The sequence below is a fragment of the Paramisgurnus dabryanus genome, chromosome 21 (assembly GCF_030506205.2).
Source record: "Paramisgurnus dabryanus chromosome 21, PD_genome_1.1, whole genome shotgun sequence".
Classification (NCBI taxonomy): Eukaryota; Metazoa; Chordata; class Actinopteri; order Cypriniformes; family Cobitidae; genus Paramisgurnus; species Paramisgurnus dabryanus.
The window spans coordinates 17,693,999-17,716,064 of NC_133357.1; the positions used below are offsets into that span (position 1 = coordinate 17,693,999).

At 38.0% G+C, this 22,066-nt stretch overlaps 2 protein-coding genes across 2 annotated transcripts in view; one reads left to right on the forward strand and one right to left on the reverse strand.

Moving 5' to 3' along the window:
- Nucleotides 1-480: 480 nt before the first annotated feature.
- Nucleotides 481-2,716, reverse strand: LOC135776077 (amphoterin-induced protein 3). The gene has a single exon (XM_065286692.1). It carries the CDS (start codon nucleotides 2,233-2,235, stop codon nucleotides 787-789), a length of 1,449 nt encoding a protein of 482 aa, XP_065142764.1. The 5' UTR covers nucleotides 2,236-2,716; the 3' UTR covers nucleotides 481-786.
- Nucleotides 2,717-11,755: 9,039 nt separating this feature from the next.
- The window catches only part of klhdc8b (kelch domain containing 8B), a 155,787-nt gene continuing 145,476 nt past the window's right edge, over nucleotides 11,756-22,066 (forward strand). The window contains exon 1 of the mRNA XM_065286029.1: nucleotides 11,756-11,866. The gene's annotated coding sequence lies outside the window, so the exon portion shown is untranslated. The remainder of the gene's footprint in view (nucleotides 11,867-22,066) is intronic.

Genomic DNA, 22,066 nt, shown 5'->3' on the forward strand with positions numbered 1-22,066 from the left:
CGGGACTAATTTGCATATTTATAGATCCGCATATACTTAATAATGCAAGGGAGTTACATTCAAGCAGTTGTAAAGCATAAAGGAATTACTGTGAGACGTTAAACTTTTATATACCATTATGATGCTCACAAGATGCGTTTTAAGTGTTAAAATTCTTGACTGGAGGGAGACTTTAATCTTTGTTGATGGACATACAGTATTTCATTAATGATTCATGGTAATTTACTGTCATTTCAATGTTTGTTCCAATGTGAGCTATAATATGAAAAGCTTTCAGCATTGGGAGTTATTTTGATTTTCATGTTTCCTCGACATGGATTAAGTAGCATTTAGTTGTGGTGTTATGCTCTGTTTGCGACTTGATAATCCTGCTCCCACTGGTTTTCAACACATTACATCGCAGTATAGTCCTACACCATAATCATAAAAAAACATCACTTAATATTTGCCTGGTATTGTAAAACAAGAGACAGCCTCAAATTCTGAGGATCAAAATAACAATTTATTAAGGAAATATGACCATGATTCGAAACAAGCTTTTAAAGATTTGAAGTCTGATAAAAGTTATTAAATCTTGAAAAAATAGGCAGAATTCTCTGCTCTCAAACGGTGGGGGAGTGTCCACTGTCAGCGCTGAAACCATGCCCACTCGCAGGAAAGCTGCCGTCTCTCTTAACTTTCAAATACCTATACAACTTGAATGGATGCAACTCCACAATTCAGTACTACATAGTTCACAGACTATGTAACGTGTAACATAATTTTTTTTTTTGGGCCACAGATTTGTTACTCAGAGTCATTTCTGTCTTTAATAACGGTCAAGTTCTCCATATCCCATTGAACTATAGGATGTTCGACAACAAATGCAGCTTTCGAATGGCCGTTTCCCCCTGCAATGAGCGGCTCAAGAAACGCCACATGCCTGTCCGCCTGAGACTTTGCCTTCAGTCCGTCTGCAGTTGAAGGAGCTGTAAAGATCGAGGCTAGAGTGCAAGGGTCTTCCCTAAAAGTCTCTGGTGAGGGAGGAGGGGGTTTACAGCAAGCACATCGACATGGGGTTAAATACAAATACATCAGTATCAGCACAAGGGTCACGGCACAGCCCACCAATGTGGTGTAGCCCGTGTTGAACGATTCCTCCGTGGAGCGCTGGGCAAGCACAGTTAGGTTCACTTCTCGTGATTCATTGACCATCTTAATATTATCCACAGCGGTACATCGATATACTCCTGAATCTGTATACTGTACTGCAAGAATATCCAGGCTACCATCTTGATTTAAACGTAGCGTTCCATTGTTGATCAGCACACTGATGTTCTCCTGATGAGGGATGGTCCAACTGTAGGACACTTCTTCTTCATTCAGAGTCCCAGTACAGTCCAGTTTGACTTGTTCTCCCTTGTATACGACTTTATCAGCTTTGGGCGATAAAAGAGATATGATCTTTCCCACCGTACAGTTCTCGAAGAAGTAAGGGGTGCGGAGCAAATGAATTGAAATCGGGGGCTCGCCCTGCGTTAAACACTTATAGTCCTCTTTGTAGTCTCTAACACTCGCATATCCCTTTTGATCCCAGTGCCAGAACAAGCGATATATGGAACAATCGCACTCCAGGCTGTTGTTCTGCAGATACAGACCTTTTTGAACCACCACGGGCAATAATACAATGTCATCCATTGGCAAGCGAAACAGGCGGTTGGAGGACAGGTCCAAGGTAACCAGGTTGGGATGACTGTGCTTGCGCACTGTGAAGAAAGGAAAGTCGGTCAGCTGGTTGAGGCTGAAATAAACCTTCCTGAGATTGCTGAGTCCCACAAGGGTGTTGCTCTCCACGCGGGTAATCCGGTTGTTGTACAGCAACAACACCTCCAATTCCACCAGGCCTTGAAAGTGGTGCTTTCCCACGACCTGGAGTTTGTTGGAAGAAAGGTCCAGGTACCGTAGACTGCTGATGTTATGGAAAGCTCCAGGGCTGAGCAATGAGATGTGGTTATGGGACATATGCAAAGTGTGAAGCCGTCGGAGTCCGTATAAACTGCCTGCTGCTAGCCACGTTATTCTGTTATGACTCAAGTCCAGGACAGAAGTCGTGAATGGCAACGGGTTTGGAAATCTATCCAGACCCACCGAGCCACAGCTCAGTATGTCAACAGTGCACAGGCACCCTGGAGGGCAAATGGCCATCGAGGACCGTACCAAGAGCGAGATCAAAACCATATACGATGCGCAGGTCATTTTTTGGTTTGTACAAGATTACAGCATTGGCACCGCTGAAGATACACAAAAGCCTTCTGCTCTTCAATCATATAAGGGCCAAAAGTTTACATATGCAATGTCTTCAATACACAGAAGGCCATCTAATGTACTCCAGATGGTCAGTATCTGGGACACGGGATGAACCAAGAATAAAACAAACGGCAACTACTGTATGTATTTAAAAAGCTTATCGTTTTATGGTTCATCTGTCCTACGCAATCCACTCATGTATGTTCTCGAAAGCCAGAAAGTCTCACCAAAAGTCATCCAGATACTTCTCAGATCTGTGCTCACCGTCAGAAGTTGCCAATTATCCTGAAAGATAACATCCACTGCATATTCCAGTTAGTTTTATATATTCCTTACATGAAACGTGCACTTTTCCTGTCTTCCCAGGCTGAGTGTGCTTGTTGTTTGCAGAGTATCCTTTCACAGACTGCAGCTCTAATCTCTTCCCATCCTTTCCTCTATTACCTATTCAGAGCACTGCCTCACATCTCGCTCGCTCGCTCACTCGAACTGATAATTCCTGATATGACTCTCTCTCTTTCTCTCTCTCTAATTGTTTGTTTCATTTAATCCCCTCTGGAGATGTCCTTTTTCTGTTTCAGTTTTTTCATTACAGCACGCATTTTAACACAATTATAGATGATCTGTATTTGTGGCATCTTATATTTTATGCAAACCGTAAAAACCTTTGGACTTCGATTAGAGAATTTTTTTGTGTGGCACGAGGTACCAGTCCGATTATAGGCTTTAGCTTTGACTCCCCCACATCTCTCCCGCCAGGCAGTGTTTGGCAGCTGTAGTCGGTTGTCTTGGTCATGGTTGTCCTAAGGGAGCTCATTGCTGTCACACTGCATTGGTCTTGGTTTGTTTGTGTTTCACCAGAGACCGCTGGCACAGTGTGTCACCTACACTATTATCATCATGTATATCTGAACTGTGGAGTTTTATCTATCTATCAATCTGTCTGTCTGTCTATATATCTGTTTATCTATCTATCTATCTATATGTATCTCTGTCTCTCTTTTTGTCAGTCAGTCGGTCTATAGAGATTGAGAAAATAAAGCTTTTTAACAAAAGACAGGCAATGTTTCTGCCTTTTGCTGAAAATTATGTAATGACACCTACCTTAAATTTGTATATCCATGAAATTCAGCCAAAGATGGGTGCATCAATTAGGAGCATCTTAGCTTAATTTTTTTGGAATTGTGGATCTGGGAGTTAAGGCAAAATCAGTCACAGCATATGCGCATAATTTGAAATGGCAAGATTGAAGTTGTGTGTTTGTTTTTATACAGTGTCGTGCTGTTAGGTTGCCATCTCTCCAGAAACCCTGACACATTGTGTAGATATCTGCTGGCAGTCACATTGACAGAAGTGCACAGTTCTCCCACACGCCAAGACCAAACACACAAATATGTCTTACAATATTCCTGAAAATGACTGGAGACATAGCAGATCTACTCCACACTCACATTATGTGGGCACAGTATGAAATGCTGAATGTGAAATTGGGAGATTAATTGATAGGGAGAAGTTTTAAAGTTTGTGAGACGCAGGATTAGATTTCCAGTTACAAAAAAAACAGTATTATATAATATGTCAGGGGTTTTACAGTTTTTCTCCATTGGTTTGGCTCATTTTTTGAAACAGAAATTACATTCTCAAAACAACATGGACAAACCTCCAAACCACTTGGCAAGTGTTCACAACAGAATTGAATTTCTCATTCATTTCATCAAATTGCAAATATCTAAGTACATGTCTCAATAGCTCAGTACATCTTTGCAACTGATTAAGTACAGGTAGCCTACATTTAGCACAATTTCCAAGTGAATAGATCTTGTTGATCTAAACTGATTGGTTGATTCTCAGTCTAATGGTTGTTCACTCCAAAATGTGTCAGCGTCATTTCATTGTATAAGTCATCACATGCACAATAGTCTGTTCAACTGGCAAAATTAGTCAAGAACATACTACCATGAATAACATATATGAATGCTTTGAACATTTGATAAATTTATTACAGCAATTGACAGTCAGGTAAAACTAAAACTTGACTAACAAAGTAGGAGTTTACGCTTTTGTAGAGAATAATGGCATTGGAAGGAAACGAGGCCCCTCACATCCTCGTGTTTGTGGATGAAGCTGGCTTCAACCTGGCAAAGGGCCGAAGACGTGGCCATAAAATTATTGCCCACCGGGCCACGGTGGATGTCCGAGGCCAGTGAGGGGGCAATATTACTATGTTTGATGCCATATCTGAGAATGGTGTGGCCACTCACATCCCCAGTCTTGGCCCATACTATACACAGATGCTCCTCATCTTCTTGGACCGCCTTCATTTTGATTTGATCCCTCAAAATGAGAAAGGTCTCGTCGGGCCTCACCTACCACAATATGTCATTGTATGGGACAATGTGAATTTCTACAGTGGCCTGCTAATCAGGGTCATGGTGTTCCTACCACCTTACTCTCCTTTCCTCAGTCCTATTGAGTTTTTCTCCTCTAGGAGGTGGAGATATATGAGCATAGGGCTCAAAATCAAAGGTCCCTGCTCCGTGTTAGGATATTACAGGAGATCAGTGTAGGGGATGGTTGCGACAGGCATGCCGTTTTGTTCCCTCGTTGTATTGCAAGGGAGAATAATACACTGTGATGTGGATGAGAATCTGTGGCCAGACAGACAGCAGCGTGTGGATGGTCAGGAGGGTGAGGATGGTGGCCAGGAGAGGAAGGGTGAGGACAGCGACCAGTGAAGAAATGTTAGTTCTGAAACTCCCGCATTATTTACAGCAGGCTGCTTATAATTTTCATTGTTTTTTGTGTTTATATTGTTTTATTTTGGTCTGGTGTATGGAAGTTACTTTGTGTGTGAATAAAAGTCGTTACAATTTCCTTGGCAGTGTGAGTGCAATGTGTGGTGTCAAACCTTGGAGGCTACTCTTCCCTAAAATCATATTTTTTTTTTTTCAGTTTTATACACAATTGTATTCTGTTAGCTAGACAAAAAACAGTACAGTAACCATTGTCAATAAAGGGCTAAGACTGAAAGGTGGACATAAGAGATATTTCAATGGTCCCCTGCCATAGTGACAAAACATCTAAACATTTCGACTTGCAGTGCTTACACAATGCCAAAGGGACGATTCATTTTGGGGGCACTGACTGTTACAGTTTTTCTCAATTGCTTTGGCTCAATTCTCAAATGAAAATTTTATTTTCCAAAACAATAAGATCAGATCTCTAAACAATTAGCTTATTGTTCACATCAGATTGGAATTTCTTATTGATTTGAGTAAATTGCAAATGCTTTGGCACATGTGTGCAAACAATAAGTACAATCGTCTGCAGTTTGCCCAACAACTAATTGCATATGGCTTGTTGATCAAAACTGATGAGTCAATTCAATTCTCACTTAAACTGTCAAACTCTTCACAACTTCTCAATCATTTGTCATCGTGTACGTCATCACATTCAAAACGATCCATTCACTTATCAAAAACTACTAAACATGCATGTACATTCCATAAATATCTGACATTGATATTGTTTGTAATGTCTGCTTCATTGGAGATTTTTTCCCTGGTGCATGGCAATGGAAAACATAAGATGTGATGTGGATGAAAATCTTCGGCCTGACCAACAAAAGCGACAGGATGTCCAACAAGAGCGACAGGATGTCCAACAAGAATAATTAGTTTATCATTGAGGTTATTTTGTAGTTATTTTCTATTATATTTTTTTTGTAACATAGGAAATATGAAATGTACAGCAATTGGACAAGCAAGATTTCAGTTTAAATGTAATACACATACAAAAATAAATGAAGTGAATAAATAGAAATGTTCATTTACTTTTTTCTATGTACTGTTGACTCTTCTCAATTATTACGATTTTTTTATGAAACCTTTTTTTCTATGGTGGACTTTCATGGTGAAAAAACAACTAAACATTTTGACCAGTGTTGCTCACACGATGACAAAAATACTTTATATTTTGGTGCCCTTGGCCAAATTACTGACAAGATAACTAGGTTTTGAAGCATGAATGAAATGTTTTGGGTGTGTAACTTTTTGCAGACATGCAATTAAGTTCTGAAGTTCCAGCAAACAGTTGTGATATTTGCACTCACAGTTTAGAGAATAATAAGACTGTTGCGAAAAATGTGCCAAAGCAATTGAGAAAAACTGTAAAATGAGAAGGATATTTAGTTTTGACACATGAGTGAACTATTTTGGGAGAGGTATGAGCTTTTGCAGGTGAACCATGGTGTTGTGCCGAACCATCCACTTTATTTTGACAAAAGCACCAAGAGTGTTGAGAACGTCCGGTCTGTTTCAAGAAATGAGGCAAAGCAGTTGAGAAGGATATTTGACATTTTTGTGGCACTGACTCTTTATATGGGAAAGGAATTTAGTTTTGAAGCATGAGTCAACAGTTTTGGGAAATATATGAGCTTTTGCAAGTGAGCTATAGTGTTGAGCTGAACTGTAAGACTGTTTTGCCAAATTATCTTAGAGTTTTGAGAATGTAATTTCTGTTTCAAGAAATGAGCCAAACCAATGGAGAAAAACTGTAACTTTTTGGCATGCAGTCCCCCTTGTGTTGGGTGCAACCCTTTACAGCCCCCCAAAGAAAATGAATGACAAAACTATTTTAAACTTCTTGATCGCTTTGGAGCATTTCTCGCATCATTCTTAAAGTTTGCAAAATAATAAGTGCATTTCTCAGAACAATTCGTACAAATCGCACAACATCAGGCATGGATGTCCTTGTCCAAAGCATTAGGGTCCCAAGGATGCTGCACATATCACCTTGTCTCGTACCACAGGTAGGGAAACATATGGAAGATGGACAGTGTATCACTATAGTTTAACTGTCTGTTTTACATGGTAATTCAATGGGCTTAAAATTGCATTGCCTCAGAAAAACTGATTTATGTAATGCCACAGATTTGTTGTTGAGTTACTGTTGAGATTACGAGAAATCGAGAGTGGATTATAAACGTTGGAAGCGAGTCCATCAGACTCCTTTTTGCAGCCTTTTTAGGTACAAACTCCACCCATTATGGCATTTAATTGGGAACTCGGTCACCTGAAAAACCAACATGACATTAAACATTGACATGACACACAAAATTCTGCATTGATGCGTTAAAACAAAGAAGCAATTTTTTGAAAATGTAAACAATTTTTTACACAGTTTGCACATAACATAACATGGATGAAATTAGTAAATTTATGTCAAATCAGATAAATCTCTCTCTCTCTCTCTCTCTCTCTCTCTCTCTCTCTCTCTCTCTCTCTCTCTCTCTCTCTCGCTCGCTCTCTCTCTCTCTTAACATGTAAATGTTTCACCGCTGTAACTTTTTTACAGTATCCATAAAGGATTATGCATGCTTTTATACTGTGCTATGTATTTAAAAAGCAGACCGACTGCCAGTGTTTCTTGACTTATGTGAACGAGCTTGACCTGCAGCACAACAGTGCTAAAATTATGACAGAAACAATTTACATAATAAAATAATTTCATTTTCTATAACATATACATTCAATTAGTGTTTTGTTCGTTGATTCATAAAAAACATTTCTCTGTACAGTATCAATGTATCTGCGTTTTATTCTCATCTAGGACTTCTGAAGTTATTGTATTGATATTATCAATTAACATAGTGCCATCTAGTGGCTCTACAAAAATAATGCTTCACACATCCTTCTAATAATAGGCCTGCTTTTGAATTTTGTCTGACAATTGAGTTTTTGTACTCCACGTGGACTGTAAATCATTAAAATTGGTTGAAAATTATAATGGCAATTGTGCTTTATTGCAGAAAAAGCGGAGGAAATATATATATATATATAATAAATAATACACACACACACACACACCTCAAAATGTACTGGTATTCCTATCTTTGTGGGGACAATTGGAAGGCACGCTTCTATACGATGTCATGGCAGGCATTAGCCAGGTCACTGGCATTGTTTTATAAAAAACGCTTCAGAAAATCGGTAGAGGGGAGGACCTTCCCATAGCGTCAGCCTATGACACAATGTCTCATTCCAATTTCTCAGGGAACCGATGTTATCATAGTTACTGAGACGTTAACTGACCATCAGATTTTCTGATCGTATTTATAATGACTGGATAAACTGGAGACTGAATGAAGATTTCTCTTGTTGGTTTTTCTCAAGGCTGGACACTAAACTTCTCACAACACCAGCAAACCAGACTTTATAGCCTTAAAATGAAATAAAGATGAACTGGTTGTTTTTAACCATTACACTGAGTTAACGCTGCTGTGTTAAATGAATCAGTGGTGGGCGGCCAGTGACGACTTTTTTGTCACAACATCCCAGCCAACATTGATATGTGGGCCCCACGTGGGTCCCATCTGGGCAGCATGGGCTTCACATGGGCAATATATGTGGGTCCCATGTGGGTTTCCCTATGTGGTATCATGGCACCATATGTGGGCAAAACATTTTTATGCTTGAAATACATTTTTATACATTTACAATCTTAAAATAATAACTTTTGGTTGATTGTCACTTTAAAAAAAGAGCAAATAATATAACAGACATGATTTGATCAGTATAAAACATTTTTTATAAAAATGCATTATTTTTTTACATTTAATTAACATTGAAATGTGGGCCCAACGTGGGTCCCATATGGGCAACATGGGTTTCATGTGGCCATGGGCTTAACATGGGCAATATATGTTATTATTCCACACAGGAAAAGTGCTTTTAGTCAGTCTGCCTTTTCTGTCAGGGCTTCTCAGGAGTGGAACACCATTCCGTCAAGTATCAGAGATATAAATACATATGGTCTCTTTCGATTACATCTGAAACGTTGGCTTATTTGTAATCAGTCCTGTCAACACTAAAAGTTCTGCTGTTGCTCGTTTGTGTTACTGTCGTGACTTGTGAAATGTTTTGTGTGATGTAAATTGCAATTACTGTAAGGATTTGTAAATGAGCTTATAACTTATTTTTAGACTAGCTTAATATTTAATGTTTTTTATCTCTTTATTTTAAGTTTGTTACATTAACAGTGCAAATATTTTTAAATATGTACTTTTTTTTAGGGTGCCAATGTACAACTGGCAATCAGGACTACAGATGAAAATTAGCCATTGGCTAAATCTGGCATGTTACAGGTGTACTGTTGTTAATATGCACTGTCCTGGTAAATAAATAAAATAAACAAAAAAAACAAAAAATATATGGGTCCCATGTGGGTTGGCTATGTGGGTCCCATATAGGTATGCCCATGTTGGATGATAATATGGGACCCATATGGGAATTATGTGGGCAAAATTAATGCTTTAAATACATTTTAAATACATTTAAACTCTTAAAATTATTACTTTTGGTTGATTGTCACTTTTATACAAAGAGCAAATAATATCACAGATAGGATATGATCAGTATAAAACATTTTATATAAAAAAGCATTATTGTTTAGATTTACTTACTTATTCATTTAGCAGACACTTTTATCCAAAGCGACTTACAATTGCTATATATGTCAGAGGTCGCACGCCTCTGGAGCAACTAGGGGTTAAGTGTCTTGCTCAGGGACACAATGGTGTATGACAGTGGATTCGAACCCGGGTCTCCCACACTAAAGGCAAGTGTCTTATCCACTGCGCTATCACCACCATTTAATTGTGATATTTGTAATGTTTACCAGCATGAGTGAAAATAAGAAATGTCAGAAAGTTCATCAGTTTGTTAGTGTGTTAATTAAAGAAATGTTTCAAACATTCTGAAAGGAGCCTGATGAGTGGAGTCAGGTGTTTCATATAAGGAGACCTCATTACAATCTGCTCACTGCTACGACACATTACGCTTGACAAAGTAGTCCTGCTTCAAATGTTTTTAATTGTGATTTTTTCACATAATATCATATCATATTTTAAATAACCTTTGCTAAAATAGGCAGACTTTAAAATTACAACTATAAAGATTATAAACATTTAAACTACAAGAATTTTCACTCAGGCGCAAGGATACAGTTTCTACCAGAGCAGCAGGAGTCTCTCACAACTGTTACACTTTAATGCTGTGTTTTTAGAAAATGTAATACTACGGTACAAGTTCACGGACTGCACAGCAATGAATCAAAGCCAACATGAAAGGACATTTAATGAGTTTGGCTGTGGATGCTTTGGAAGTTCTTCATAAAACATTTGAGCAAAGATTAATTGATGATCAGAAGACCATCTCCAGACGAGTGAGCAATGTTTGTGTTGTTTGAGTTTGACTTCTTTCAATGCTTATTTTAAGTGTTATGTTAAATTGTTAGTCATTACCTGCCTTAGCAGTTTTGAAATGTTGATGATTATTTTTGCATTGAAAGTGTTATAAATTGACAATAAAGTATTTTGATATATTGAACCTTTACCGTTTTTTTTATTTGATTTCTCATATTGCACCTCCTTCGTGTTTTGTGATGTTATAGATGAATGAACTGTTGAATATTTATGCTGAAATCTGATATTTGCCGAACTGAAATTATTTAGCTTTTATCGGTTTTCAATTTAAAACAAATATATTATTTAAGTAAATTACAATTAAGCATTAAAAGTATAATTATTACATAATAAGGGACCAGTCCAGTACCCATTAAAACCCCATACTGGGCCCTGGTAAATAATGTGGGCTTTATTAGGTGGGGCCAATAACACAATAGTGATAACACAACAGCGCCACCAGAGTGGCGTAATGCAGCAACTGCAGTTACAGATCCACATAGTACGACGATTGTTCCGTGATTTCGGTAAGACAACATTTTATCAAAAATCGGCGGTGGCACGGAATTTGATTTAGTGGTCGCCTTGTATTTCTCTATGCAGAAAAACCTGAGAAATATATGACATCATTTGTAAACTATCACTAAAACACTATCCTTTCCAGTATTGCAGAGCTGCGACAATGTTACTAATTACCGCAAGAGGTCAGCAGTGTTACAACATTACAGTCTTCATTAGTGATGCTGTCAGAGTGCTGCGCCCCTTATAACCCATGTAATTTCTTATAATAGAAGGTGCACGCGAGGCGCGTGATTGTTCATCTGTAAAATTAAGGCTTGTATTATTCATTCGATTGAAAAATACAGTGAACATTTTTGGATTAAAATCAAGTACAGATTTATTTTACAGCCTTCTACAATGCAACTCACATCTCCTTACAAAAAATATGGTCAGTATTTAAAATTATATATTTTAATTGATATCAGATTAATGTATTGGACCTTTGATAAACACTTTTAAGCATTATATGCCACGTGTCAGATGTTGCAACGAACAATTTCGTTCTTGAGTTAAATCCACCTAAGTAACCCGAAATAGATATCCAGAATGCAGTCAGCGTGTTTTAAGCAATCGGGGGAGGGCGAAATAAGCAATGCTGAGCCAATGGAGAGACTCGTTCGAGCAGCATCTGTCCGAAATGAACTAGGAGCGAAAGCGCTGGCATAACGCAACTGTCTCATGTGGGAAGTGCGTCGATGAATCGCACTGAAGTTTGGAAAAAGGTCACTCTTTTCCACGGACTTTGGGACATTTCCTCGTGTTGGACAAAGTGAAAAGGTAATAGCAATAGTGAAAGTTTTTCTTTTTTATAAGCTCGCATGTGCAGGTGTGTGTGCGCAGGTTGTGTGTGCTTTTGCGATGAGCCACCTTTGTAGCACAATAATCTTTATTTAGATTTCATTTATTCCGTATAATTTATCAAATGTTTTTAACAATCAGTAGCATGTTTGTGATTGTTTATCGGCTTAAATGGACGGTGCATGTGTTATATCGTGATCTAGGAATACAGATCTTTGCTCTTAACATTACCGGTGGTAACTTAACTCACTGGTATTCTATTAATTATTTGTCATATTATCGTATTATTTGTCATGATTATCTCGATCTAGTATACAAATCTTGTATACAACACAAATATGTTTTTAAGTTTTAAGCCTGGGTAGCCTGGTGCAGTCTCGTGCTGCCATGCAGAGAGCTTCCCCGTGTGTTTTCATGGGTTTTAGAGATGTTGTTCCGCATTAGATCTCAGCATCTCAGCATTGCCACAAGCCCCAGCTGTTTTGATGCTTCACTGAAAATGAAATGAGTACTGCATGCATACCCATACTCATAGGTTAGTTAAGAGAATAGCCATTTCTGTTATAATAAATGGTTGTTTAGCTGAGTATGCTTAGTTATTATTCGCATAATTAAACAAATCCAATAACCGAGAGTTTTAGTCACCGTACGTACACAGTAGGGTACACTTATAATCTTGACTAATTTAATCACTTGTTGCTTTGCTCTGTCTCATCTAATGGTGTTTTACACATGGTATTAACATTTCAGGAAAATAATTTTATAACCCCCCCCCCCAAAAAAATATCCTTAATCCTATGTTTGTTGTTGAAATACTCCTTTGTTATACTTGTCTTCAGACTGTATTTTATTTTCCTCCTTCACCTGACTTTTTTGGGGGGTTACATAATATATATATTCATTTATCAGATTTCCATTCAAAGTTACTTACTTGGAAAACACAAACAATTCTTTACAATTAAGTTCTTAATTAACGAGTTTGCATTAACGTAATCGATAGGAAATGAGATTAAGCATATTTGGTGTGCTGTCTGAGGAGAGGACTCTGAGCTCGGAATTTAAGCTCGACCCCAGAGTACTCCCCCCTCTTTAACTGGGATAAATGAAACTAGAGGAGGTGAGGTGATGGGGTGGAGAGGGATGCTGCAAAAACTGTCACAGGACAGAGGAGAGGGACTGCTATTTATAGGCACCTCTTTGCGCTGATTGGTTGGATCACATGACCATGCTCCTCCCGAACTTGGTTAAATAAACTTCCTCAAAAGTAGCAGTCATTTCTGTAGTAGGTTTAATGCTCCTTGAGGTGTTTTTCATGAAGGCTTGTCAAATAATGAGATGTCCCTATACTGAAAAGACCAACTAAAACCAACCAAAGCTGGTTGACTGTTTTTAGCTGGTCTCCCTCCCAGCCTGGTTAAGATTGTGTAGCAGGTTGGTTTTAGATGGGTTTTGGAGACTTTATAGCTGGTAAGGATGGGAGACCAGCTCACCCACCAGCTTAAACCAGCTTGACCAGGTTGGAAACTGGTTTGCTGGTCTTAGCTGGTATTCAGATGGAAGTAGCTGATATAAGATGGTCCTCCAACCCTGGCAAAGCTGGTTATGGTGGTCAAGCTGCTCTTCTAGCCTGACCAGCCAAAAAAGTGGCAAAAATCCCTCCTATACCAGCCTGCTACACCATCTTAAAACAGGCTGGGAGACAAGTTAAAATAGGCAAACAACTTAAGGCTAAAGTATACTAGGGCTGTCCCCGTACGTGCGGACAGGGACGAAAGTAACACACAGGTGGTTCAAAAGTAACACAACAGAACCAGATAGATTTTTGTGTTACACTTGTTTTTATTAAATATACATGACTATGACATCTTTAATATGTAACTGCAAACATATTTTGTAATTTATCTATGTAAAAAAATTATTAAATTACATTTTCATTTTAAATTTCAAGATTAACAAATGTTTCAAAAGCAACCAACAGTACAAACTTAAATTCAGATTGAACACTATAAAATTTAATTAAATCAAATTATAATAATATACATTTTCAACATAATGCAACAGTATTAGCAGCGGGACAAAAGTAACAAGTGTTATTTTCGTCCCGACAGGAACTCCTGACATTTAAACCCGATTTACTTTTATTTTGAAAAACTTTGAGAAGTGAAACTTCAGGATGTGTTATGCTGCGTTTACACCAGACGCGGTAGAGGCGGCAAGCGTGAGTGATTTCAATGTTAAGTCAATGTGAAGATGCGTTGACGCGCATCTGGAGGTCCTGCGGTGCGGATGAGGCGTTTAGCGCGACGTGGAAGACGTGTTTCCACCTCATTCGCGCGAACCAGGCGCGAATTGAGCATATGGCGCGGTACACGCGGTACGCGCAAATGGTGCTTTTTGTGCATTTTGCGTTTGATGCAAATTTGCGGCTGACGCCGAGCTGAAAAATTCAGCATGAAGGCTTGATATTGTCTGTAAGCAGTCACCCGGAGCTATACGAAACAAATTCTTATTTCTATAGAGACAGGAATAAAAAGGACCTTGCTTGGAAGAGTGTCAGTGAGGACATTGGGCAACCTGGTAAGTTGTAAATACACATTTCACTTTTGAGTCACGTGACGTTTATCGACCCGCGCCGTTTATTTTCCCCCTATATAGTAAGGTGACTAAATACAATCCGGTAACTCTCTCGATAAATGCACAATCAACATCGCCATCTTGCAAACAGACAACCGCATAGCACTTGCCCCTCCCACAAGAAGCGGATTTGGCTTCTGATCCGTGTCAAATGCTTTCTTTTTTTGCTTTGAATGCATTCAAACTGTTCAAGCGGCAAACTAGGCGTGGTAGACACGATTTTGAAGCCTGAAACGCGGTTGGTGTAAACGCAGCATTAGAGCTCTAAATAACCTTTAGATTAATCAGTAATGTAACACATGAAATGAGAAACGCAACGCGTTATAAAGAAAAAATGACCACTTTAGAAATTTACTTATGGTTGAAAACACCTTTCCGGACGAACACATGAGAAACAGTGACAAAATAGCGCAATATTTGTCAGCTCTTTCAAGGCTTGTGTGCTAAAGATGCTGTCATATTTTGTAATGCAAATGTTATCATGGCTCGGAGAAAACTACTTTGTTACTTTCGTCCCGCGTTACTTTCTCCCCAGTTCTCCCCTACTGTAAATGTTGCGAATCAGTTGCCCTGGCCTGACGGCCTGGTAGAGTAATAATTTGAATAAGAAATCATTTGTATTGAGTGTGTGTCGTACACGGCCATCCACGTGTAGCCGCGGCTGAGTATACTTTAAAAGCAGCGCCGACGTGTGCGTGCGCGAGCCACACACGGATGCGGAAAAAATATCCCCGACCCTTTAGGCTGTTTTAGCTGGTCTTTTCTTTTCAATAGGTGTATGTTAGCCCTTTTACCTTGTATGTTAGCTTATGTATTCAAATAACTGTTTTGTTTCATCAGTAATGAAAACAACAGAACAACATTATTTGTTTTTAGGCATATCAGTGACTGGTCACTTTTGGTTGCATTTTATTATGCAGTTTCATTGAAATGGTAGGTGGGAAATAGGTAGTATACAGTATATATATATAAAATCACTGGTTTTAAGGGCGTTCAGGTGATCTCAATTTTGCTAAACATTTGCAATGACACACAGATTTTTAATTTTTAAAGGCTATGAAGGGTTTACTGTAATCTATACCTTACTAATAGTGACTCATTTTAATTTATATTAATTTAACCCTCAAACTTCTCTTTATTAAGGTCATGTTTTAAATACACTTGTGCATGACGCTAAACTCTTACGCTTAACAATTACGTCACATCTTTGCAGGCGGTAATTAAGAGTGGACATGATAACCTTCATCTGCTTGCCGAATATTTGCATAATCATTAGAAAAATAAACACACACTTTCTCACATTTACCACACTAGCTGATACGCACACGTCTGCTTTGTCATCTGGTAATTAATGAGCAGTGTAATGAGTTGTGTGTGTGCTCTCAATAATCGTTGCTTTTCGTGGTTTTCTGTATAGTTTATAAAGGACTTGCCACTCCTCTCTTTCATATAATCTGACACCAAATCTACTAAATAACTTGAGGAGTCTAAATGGTAGCTCATACGGACAACCAAATGCTCAAGTAAAGATTCATAGAGAGCAAGGGGTCATATCAAGAAACTGCAGCCTGTGCAGCTGTGCCCAGATCAATTAAAGAAAGTGGGGAAAGTGACCGAATGTAAATTAGCAAAGCTCCATCGGTTTGCAGCACTTCATCTGTCCAGATTCTGTTCAGTGCCTGACAGTTAACTACATAATGCAGTCAGTGGATTTAATTAATTTGCATAGAGCATGTCTCTGGTCGGGTAAAGGGGGGACACTTCAGCTTCTCAAAATTTTTGCTTTTCACTATGGTATCTGAGCTGAGGGTTTCAGTAAGTCCATTTAAAACACATAAAGAATTACAGTAAAGCTATTATACTGATGTTGAGTTTGTGACATGTTTTACTTGGTTGGATAATGCTCAATAAACTGATATGTCATGTAAATGTTTACATTAGATGTAAACGCCTTAATGGCTTTCTCACAGTTTTGTTCATGTGAACATGTCTACGAGTGTTAAAGATAAACGTCACAAACGTAAGCATCCTTTAAAGTCTGCTCTTAACTCATGCGGTTGACAGAGAAACTGTAAAAACTTTAAAACTCATGTGACATTTACAGGTACAGCAGACATGAGAAGATGTGCAACAGTATAGCTTTAGACATCTTACTTTTTGAATGATTATAGGCAGTGATATTACTGCCTGTGAGAAACCTGTCAAATCTTCACATCCCGTATAAATGCAGTTTTCTGTGAAGCTGGTTTATTGATTCACTGTTAAAAATTTACTTTACTTGAAGGGGTATTCATAAGGCTGACATGTGTCATGAACATTAAGATTTTATGAACATTTATGACAATTGTCATTAAGTGTTATTTGTTCAATTATGTAATTTTTAATGCAAAGATGACATTGTTTGAATTGTCTGATATTGTTATGACAACTTGACATAAACCAATATATCATAACTTGTCATAAATCTGTCATAAACATGACATAGCAGAATAATTATCAAACTTAAGAAACTACCTAGCTTTAGGGTTTAACATTACATTAAACTGTCATTTAAATGTCATTAAGTGTTTATACTGTCAAATAATTTGAAATACCTTAACAAAATGCAATAGACATGTCAAAAGATTATAGTTAACTTTATGTGTGTGGACAATACATAAAAAACTGACAACTAATAGAAGTTGTTTTCCTCTCACAGAGGGTTCTGAAATTTTCTGACATAAAAGAAAAAAACTAACAAAACATTTAATTAATTTAATTGAAAGTAATTAACTTTGCAGCGATATGGACACACCGCTGCATGGCTTAACCAATTATTGTACTGTTTTCATTTAATTTTAGGTGAATCGGTCTCCAAATGCAATAAAAAATATAATTTTATCAATTTTAATTATTATTATTATTAAATTAATGATTGATTTTATTTCTTAAACAGATGGAGGAAACTTAAAAAAAACATTATGAACTAAAGAATATTCATGATGTTGTCATAAAACAATTTGACAGAGTATTAACACTTTATGACATTTTAATGACAAATTTTATTTGTAAAAGTGGTCAGTTATGTTGTCTTGGTAATGTCAAGTTTTCATGACAAGTTATGATGTATTGATTAATGTCAAATTGTCATAATCGTTGCATTACAAAATGACATAATTGAACGCATGGCACTTAATGACAGTTGTGCATAAAATCTCCTTCGTGATTATGAATGTGTCATGTCAGTCTAATGAACACCCCTTCAAATAAAGTGTTATCAAAACTTCTTTAGAAATGACAGTATTACTGGCTGCTGTTTGCCAGTATCTTACTCTAGATCAGGGGTGTCAAACTCAAGGCCCGCGGGCCAAATCCGGCCCGCCTCCTCATTTCTCTCTTGCGGAAGAGTTTACAAATTATGTTAATGATGTGGCCCGCGAGAGTTTACAGATTATTTTATTGTTATTATAAGTTTTATTTTTGCAGGTTATTTCCTATATAGATTTTTTAAGCAGCCACCAAAACTAATTTTTGTCCCGCCAAAGTCTTTTTGTAAAGTAATTATGGTAATAATGTTGATGATTGCATGAGAAAGAACGAGCAGTGCCCCGCACGCGCACACTACTAGAGTGGGCGTGTCTGAATGCGAACGCTGCAGCCTCCGGAGGTCGCATTTCCAGGCTGCATACGTCATCAAGACTATCTTGTTTCAGAACATTAACAATTATAAAGTTAAATATTATTCTTTGTTTATAGTAAATAGTTGTAATATGCGTATGACTTGCGAATGTAATGGTAAGTTAACTTAAATAAACCAGGCTTGATGACGCTGCCTATGCGACCTCCGCATATGGATACGGACAGTATCTGCTCGTTCTTTCTCTCCCTCTCTCGCGCACGCTCACGCGGATCCAGCGAAAAAATGTTTTACGTCTCGTGTACAGAAATGTTTCGCGATGTCCAGCTGGGATTCGTTTATTACGCGTCTATTCCCGCTAAATACGTGAACTAATGACTCATCTGAACCGATTACTTTTAATAAACGATTGAAACTATTGATCTGTAGCCTACAACACTGAACTCTTGAGACGTCAGTCAGTCAGACACTCAAAGCCAGGTAGTGAGGGTAGATGTGTTTAATAAATGCATAATTTTGTGGTGGAGATTGTAAAACTCTTTATTATTATCTAAAATGCCTCTCATTTTCTGACCTGCACAATGAAGGAAAACATAACATTTTGAGTGTACTGTTCTCACATACAACATGTGTTTTTGTAACCACAATTATTTTTAAAATAATCTGTAGAATAGTTGTACTCTATACACTTTTTCATTATTTGCCTGGGCTTCTACTTTCAAAGCTAGGTATTAATTGAGTTATTAACAAAACCAATAGTAAGCAAATGCAGGGAAAATTATGCAATGTACAGTAATACAAGAGTTGATACATTCATACAGTCGTTCAAATACAACCGGCCCTTTGAGATTAACCGTAATGCTGATGTGGCCCGGGATGAAATTGAGTTTGACATCCCTGCTCTAGATTTAAGTTTATGTTATTTATTCGCAACAGTTTGCTCAAAGTTAAATGAACATTAAACATTAACAAGTCCTTATATTTACAGAATAAAATGATAAAATAACAGCCTCCTGCAAAGCATTCTGGGAACCAAAATCTGAAGAAAAAAACAGAAAAAAGGTTGATGAGGATTTCTGGTTCCCAGAATGCTTTGCATAAGGCTGTTATTTTATATTTGTATTCTTTAAAGATAAAGACTTGTTCATGTGTAATGTTTATTTTACCTTTAAAAAAAAGTTTCCAGTAAATAACATACATTTAACTCTACAGTAAGTTACTGGCAAACAGCTTCATACAGTACAACAAGTTTTACATTTTATGTGAACACATGAAAACAAGTTTCTATCATATTTTAATAAATATTCAAGCATTACATGTCTACTAATTTGATTGGACAATTAATGCGGCCAAAGTGTGCTGGCATTCCATATAATAGCATTGAAAAATAACACTGTATCACTTTGCTTTGTTGCTTGGCAACACAATAATATTTCTATTTTTCTCATTTTTTTAACTATTTTTGTTGGCAGGAAAAATACACAAACTAATTGGCTAAATTAACATCTAACCCCCTATATTACCCATGCTGGTGCAATAAGTATCAGCACAACTTTAGTTACTTTTTGCCAAATCCCTGCTGTCCTAATACTCCGTTCAACAGCACTGTTGCTTATGTGATTATACTTAAATGTACATTCTGAAGGTTAAATGAAACTTGTCCTTAATTCATCGAGTACATAGCCAGAGGGAGCCGTGAGGATATTCTTTGCCTTTAGTTAGTTAACTGAGTTTATTCAAATTTAAAATTGTTGTGCAAGATGGGGCCAGGGTTCCTATGGTGTCCTCTTCTTGTTTAAAAGGGGCCACCACAGAGAAATGCATTGGTCACAGGTAGGGATGTCCCGATCCGATCACGTGATCGGAAATCGGCCCCGATCACGTGGTTTCAGACTCGATCGGGATCGGACGTTACCTCCCGATCAGGACTCGGATACATATGCAGGGTTTAAAATCCATTAAGTTCTCGCTCTGCTCCGCGCCAGTGTACACGCTGCGCTGGTGCGTGTGAACTGAAGAGAATAGGCTTGTTCGACTTCATCCGGCTGCCGGTTCTTGTGGTGCTGCATGACGTCAAAGTTCCGCGAGAACGATGTAAAAGCAAACTCCTCCGTATGATTTCGCGGATCACTCTCGCGGTAGTTTGACGTCACCAGGGTGTCGAGTGTTGCGGCGCCGCATGAAGTCGAACAAGCCTATTGACGTGCTTTCATTCATAGGCTTCACACACTCGTGCGTGCAAGGAACCCACGACAAAACCGCGTTTTTACCGCTCATTTAAACGACGCGTTGATCGTTATTGTCAACATGTGCTCAGACGCAGCTCCGCGTCTCACTCAGAACCTCAAGAACGCGCATTCGCGCAGGATCATTTGACATTACTGTAGAGATGAGAGAAAGAGAGGTAAGAATGGTGCCCATGTCGAAAAAACTTAATAGAAGTCTAGAAACAAAGTATTAAAGTATGTATAGCCATGTCACTCATCTCATTACAAAATGTTAACTAGATAACTGGATACAACTGATTGTATAGTTTAATAAAATAATGTATTTTGATTATACAAATCAATTACGACCTAACTATAGTGATTGTTTAACTAACAGCTGACCAGCTTAGGGAATCTCTATGGCTAATTTATAAGATATATTGCTGAATCAGTATGTTGTTTTTCTTGTTAATTGAGTCTTTTTGGGTAGCCTATCTTATGCCTAGAATGAGTCAAGGAGGTTAAGTCTTATAACTTCATTCAAAGTTTGATCAATTGTGCATAATGACATGTGCACCAAATGCATATAGGGTGTCAGACTCATAGATTTGCATTATTTAAAGTTCAGGTTTTAATGTTTGGGTCAACATGTGGCACAGCTTTAAAACTGAAACTTATAAAATCCTATCAGAGATACAAAATGTCATTGAAACACACCCAGTTGCTTTGCTGTCATCAGGATTAAACATGTTACCCCTCGAACCCTCCCTCCTAACAGAGCATCCCCACAAAACAAACCCCAATTTAACCCCTGAACATATATAGTATATATTCATTATTTTTTAACACATCTGTAGTTATGCGCTGGCACAGAGTTAGACTCTTTTGACTCCACACAGAAACAGCAATGCGTGCGGCATGACATAAGGAACATCCTGGACTGGTTCTGTTTTTTTGCTCTTCTTTATTCTTTTTTTTTAATGTATTATAGAAGTATCGGATCGGGACTCGGTATCGGCAGATACTCAAAATCAAATGACTCGGACTCGGACTCGAGGGCAAAAAAACCTGATCGGGACATCCCTAGTCACAGGTGATGGATGGTCTCTCAGCACACTCACTTAGCCAGTGGCCCCTGAGTCCCCTTCACAGTCTCTACATCCCTTCGGGTGTACACCATTAATTATAGAGTTGTTAATCTCCATCTACAGAACACGTGCACATTAATATTCTCAGAGTTTCACACCACCCACTCGCGCACCAACACATATACCCATGCACACACAGGCTGTTTGTTGAAAGGTGGGTTATTTGGCAAAGGTGATTTTTACATACAGAGAGAAAGACAGGCACATTTTACATGCAGTAATGAATAAGTTTTCTGTATATCTTTTACTATAAAAGGATTTTAGTGTATTTCAGGTTTACAAAGATCAACACTTTGTAATCTGTTGTAAACTTCATGTTCTGATTAATTGATTAACTGCTGCTGCAAAATAATTATTTTTGAAAAACAAATGTTAAAATCTACAGTTTTCCATTACCTTCACAGTGGTTTTCAGGAATAACGGTTTGTGTGTGTGTGTGGGGGAGAGAGAGAGAGAGAGAGAGAGAGAGAGAGAGAGAGAGAGAGAGAGAAAGAGAGAGAAAAAGAGAGAGGAATATCTTGAGGGAAATAAGGAGATAATGTAAAAGGCTGTTTTATAGGGAAGCTAGTTTAGT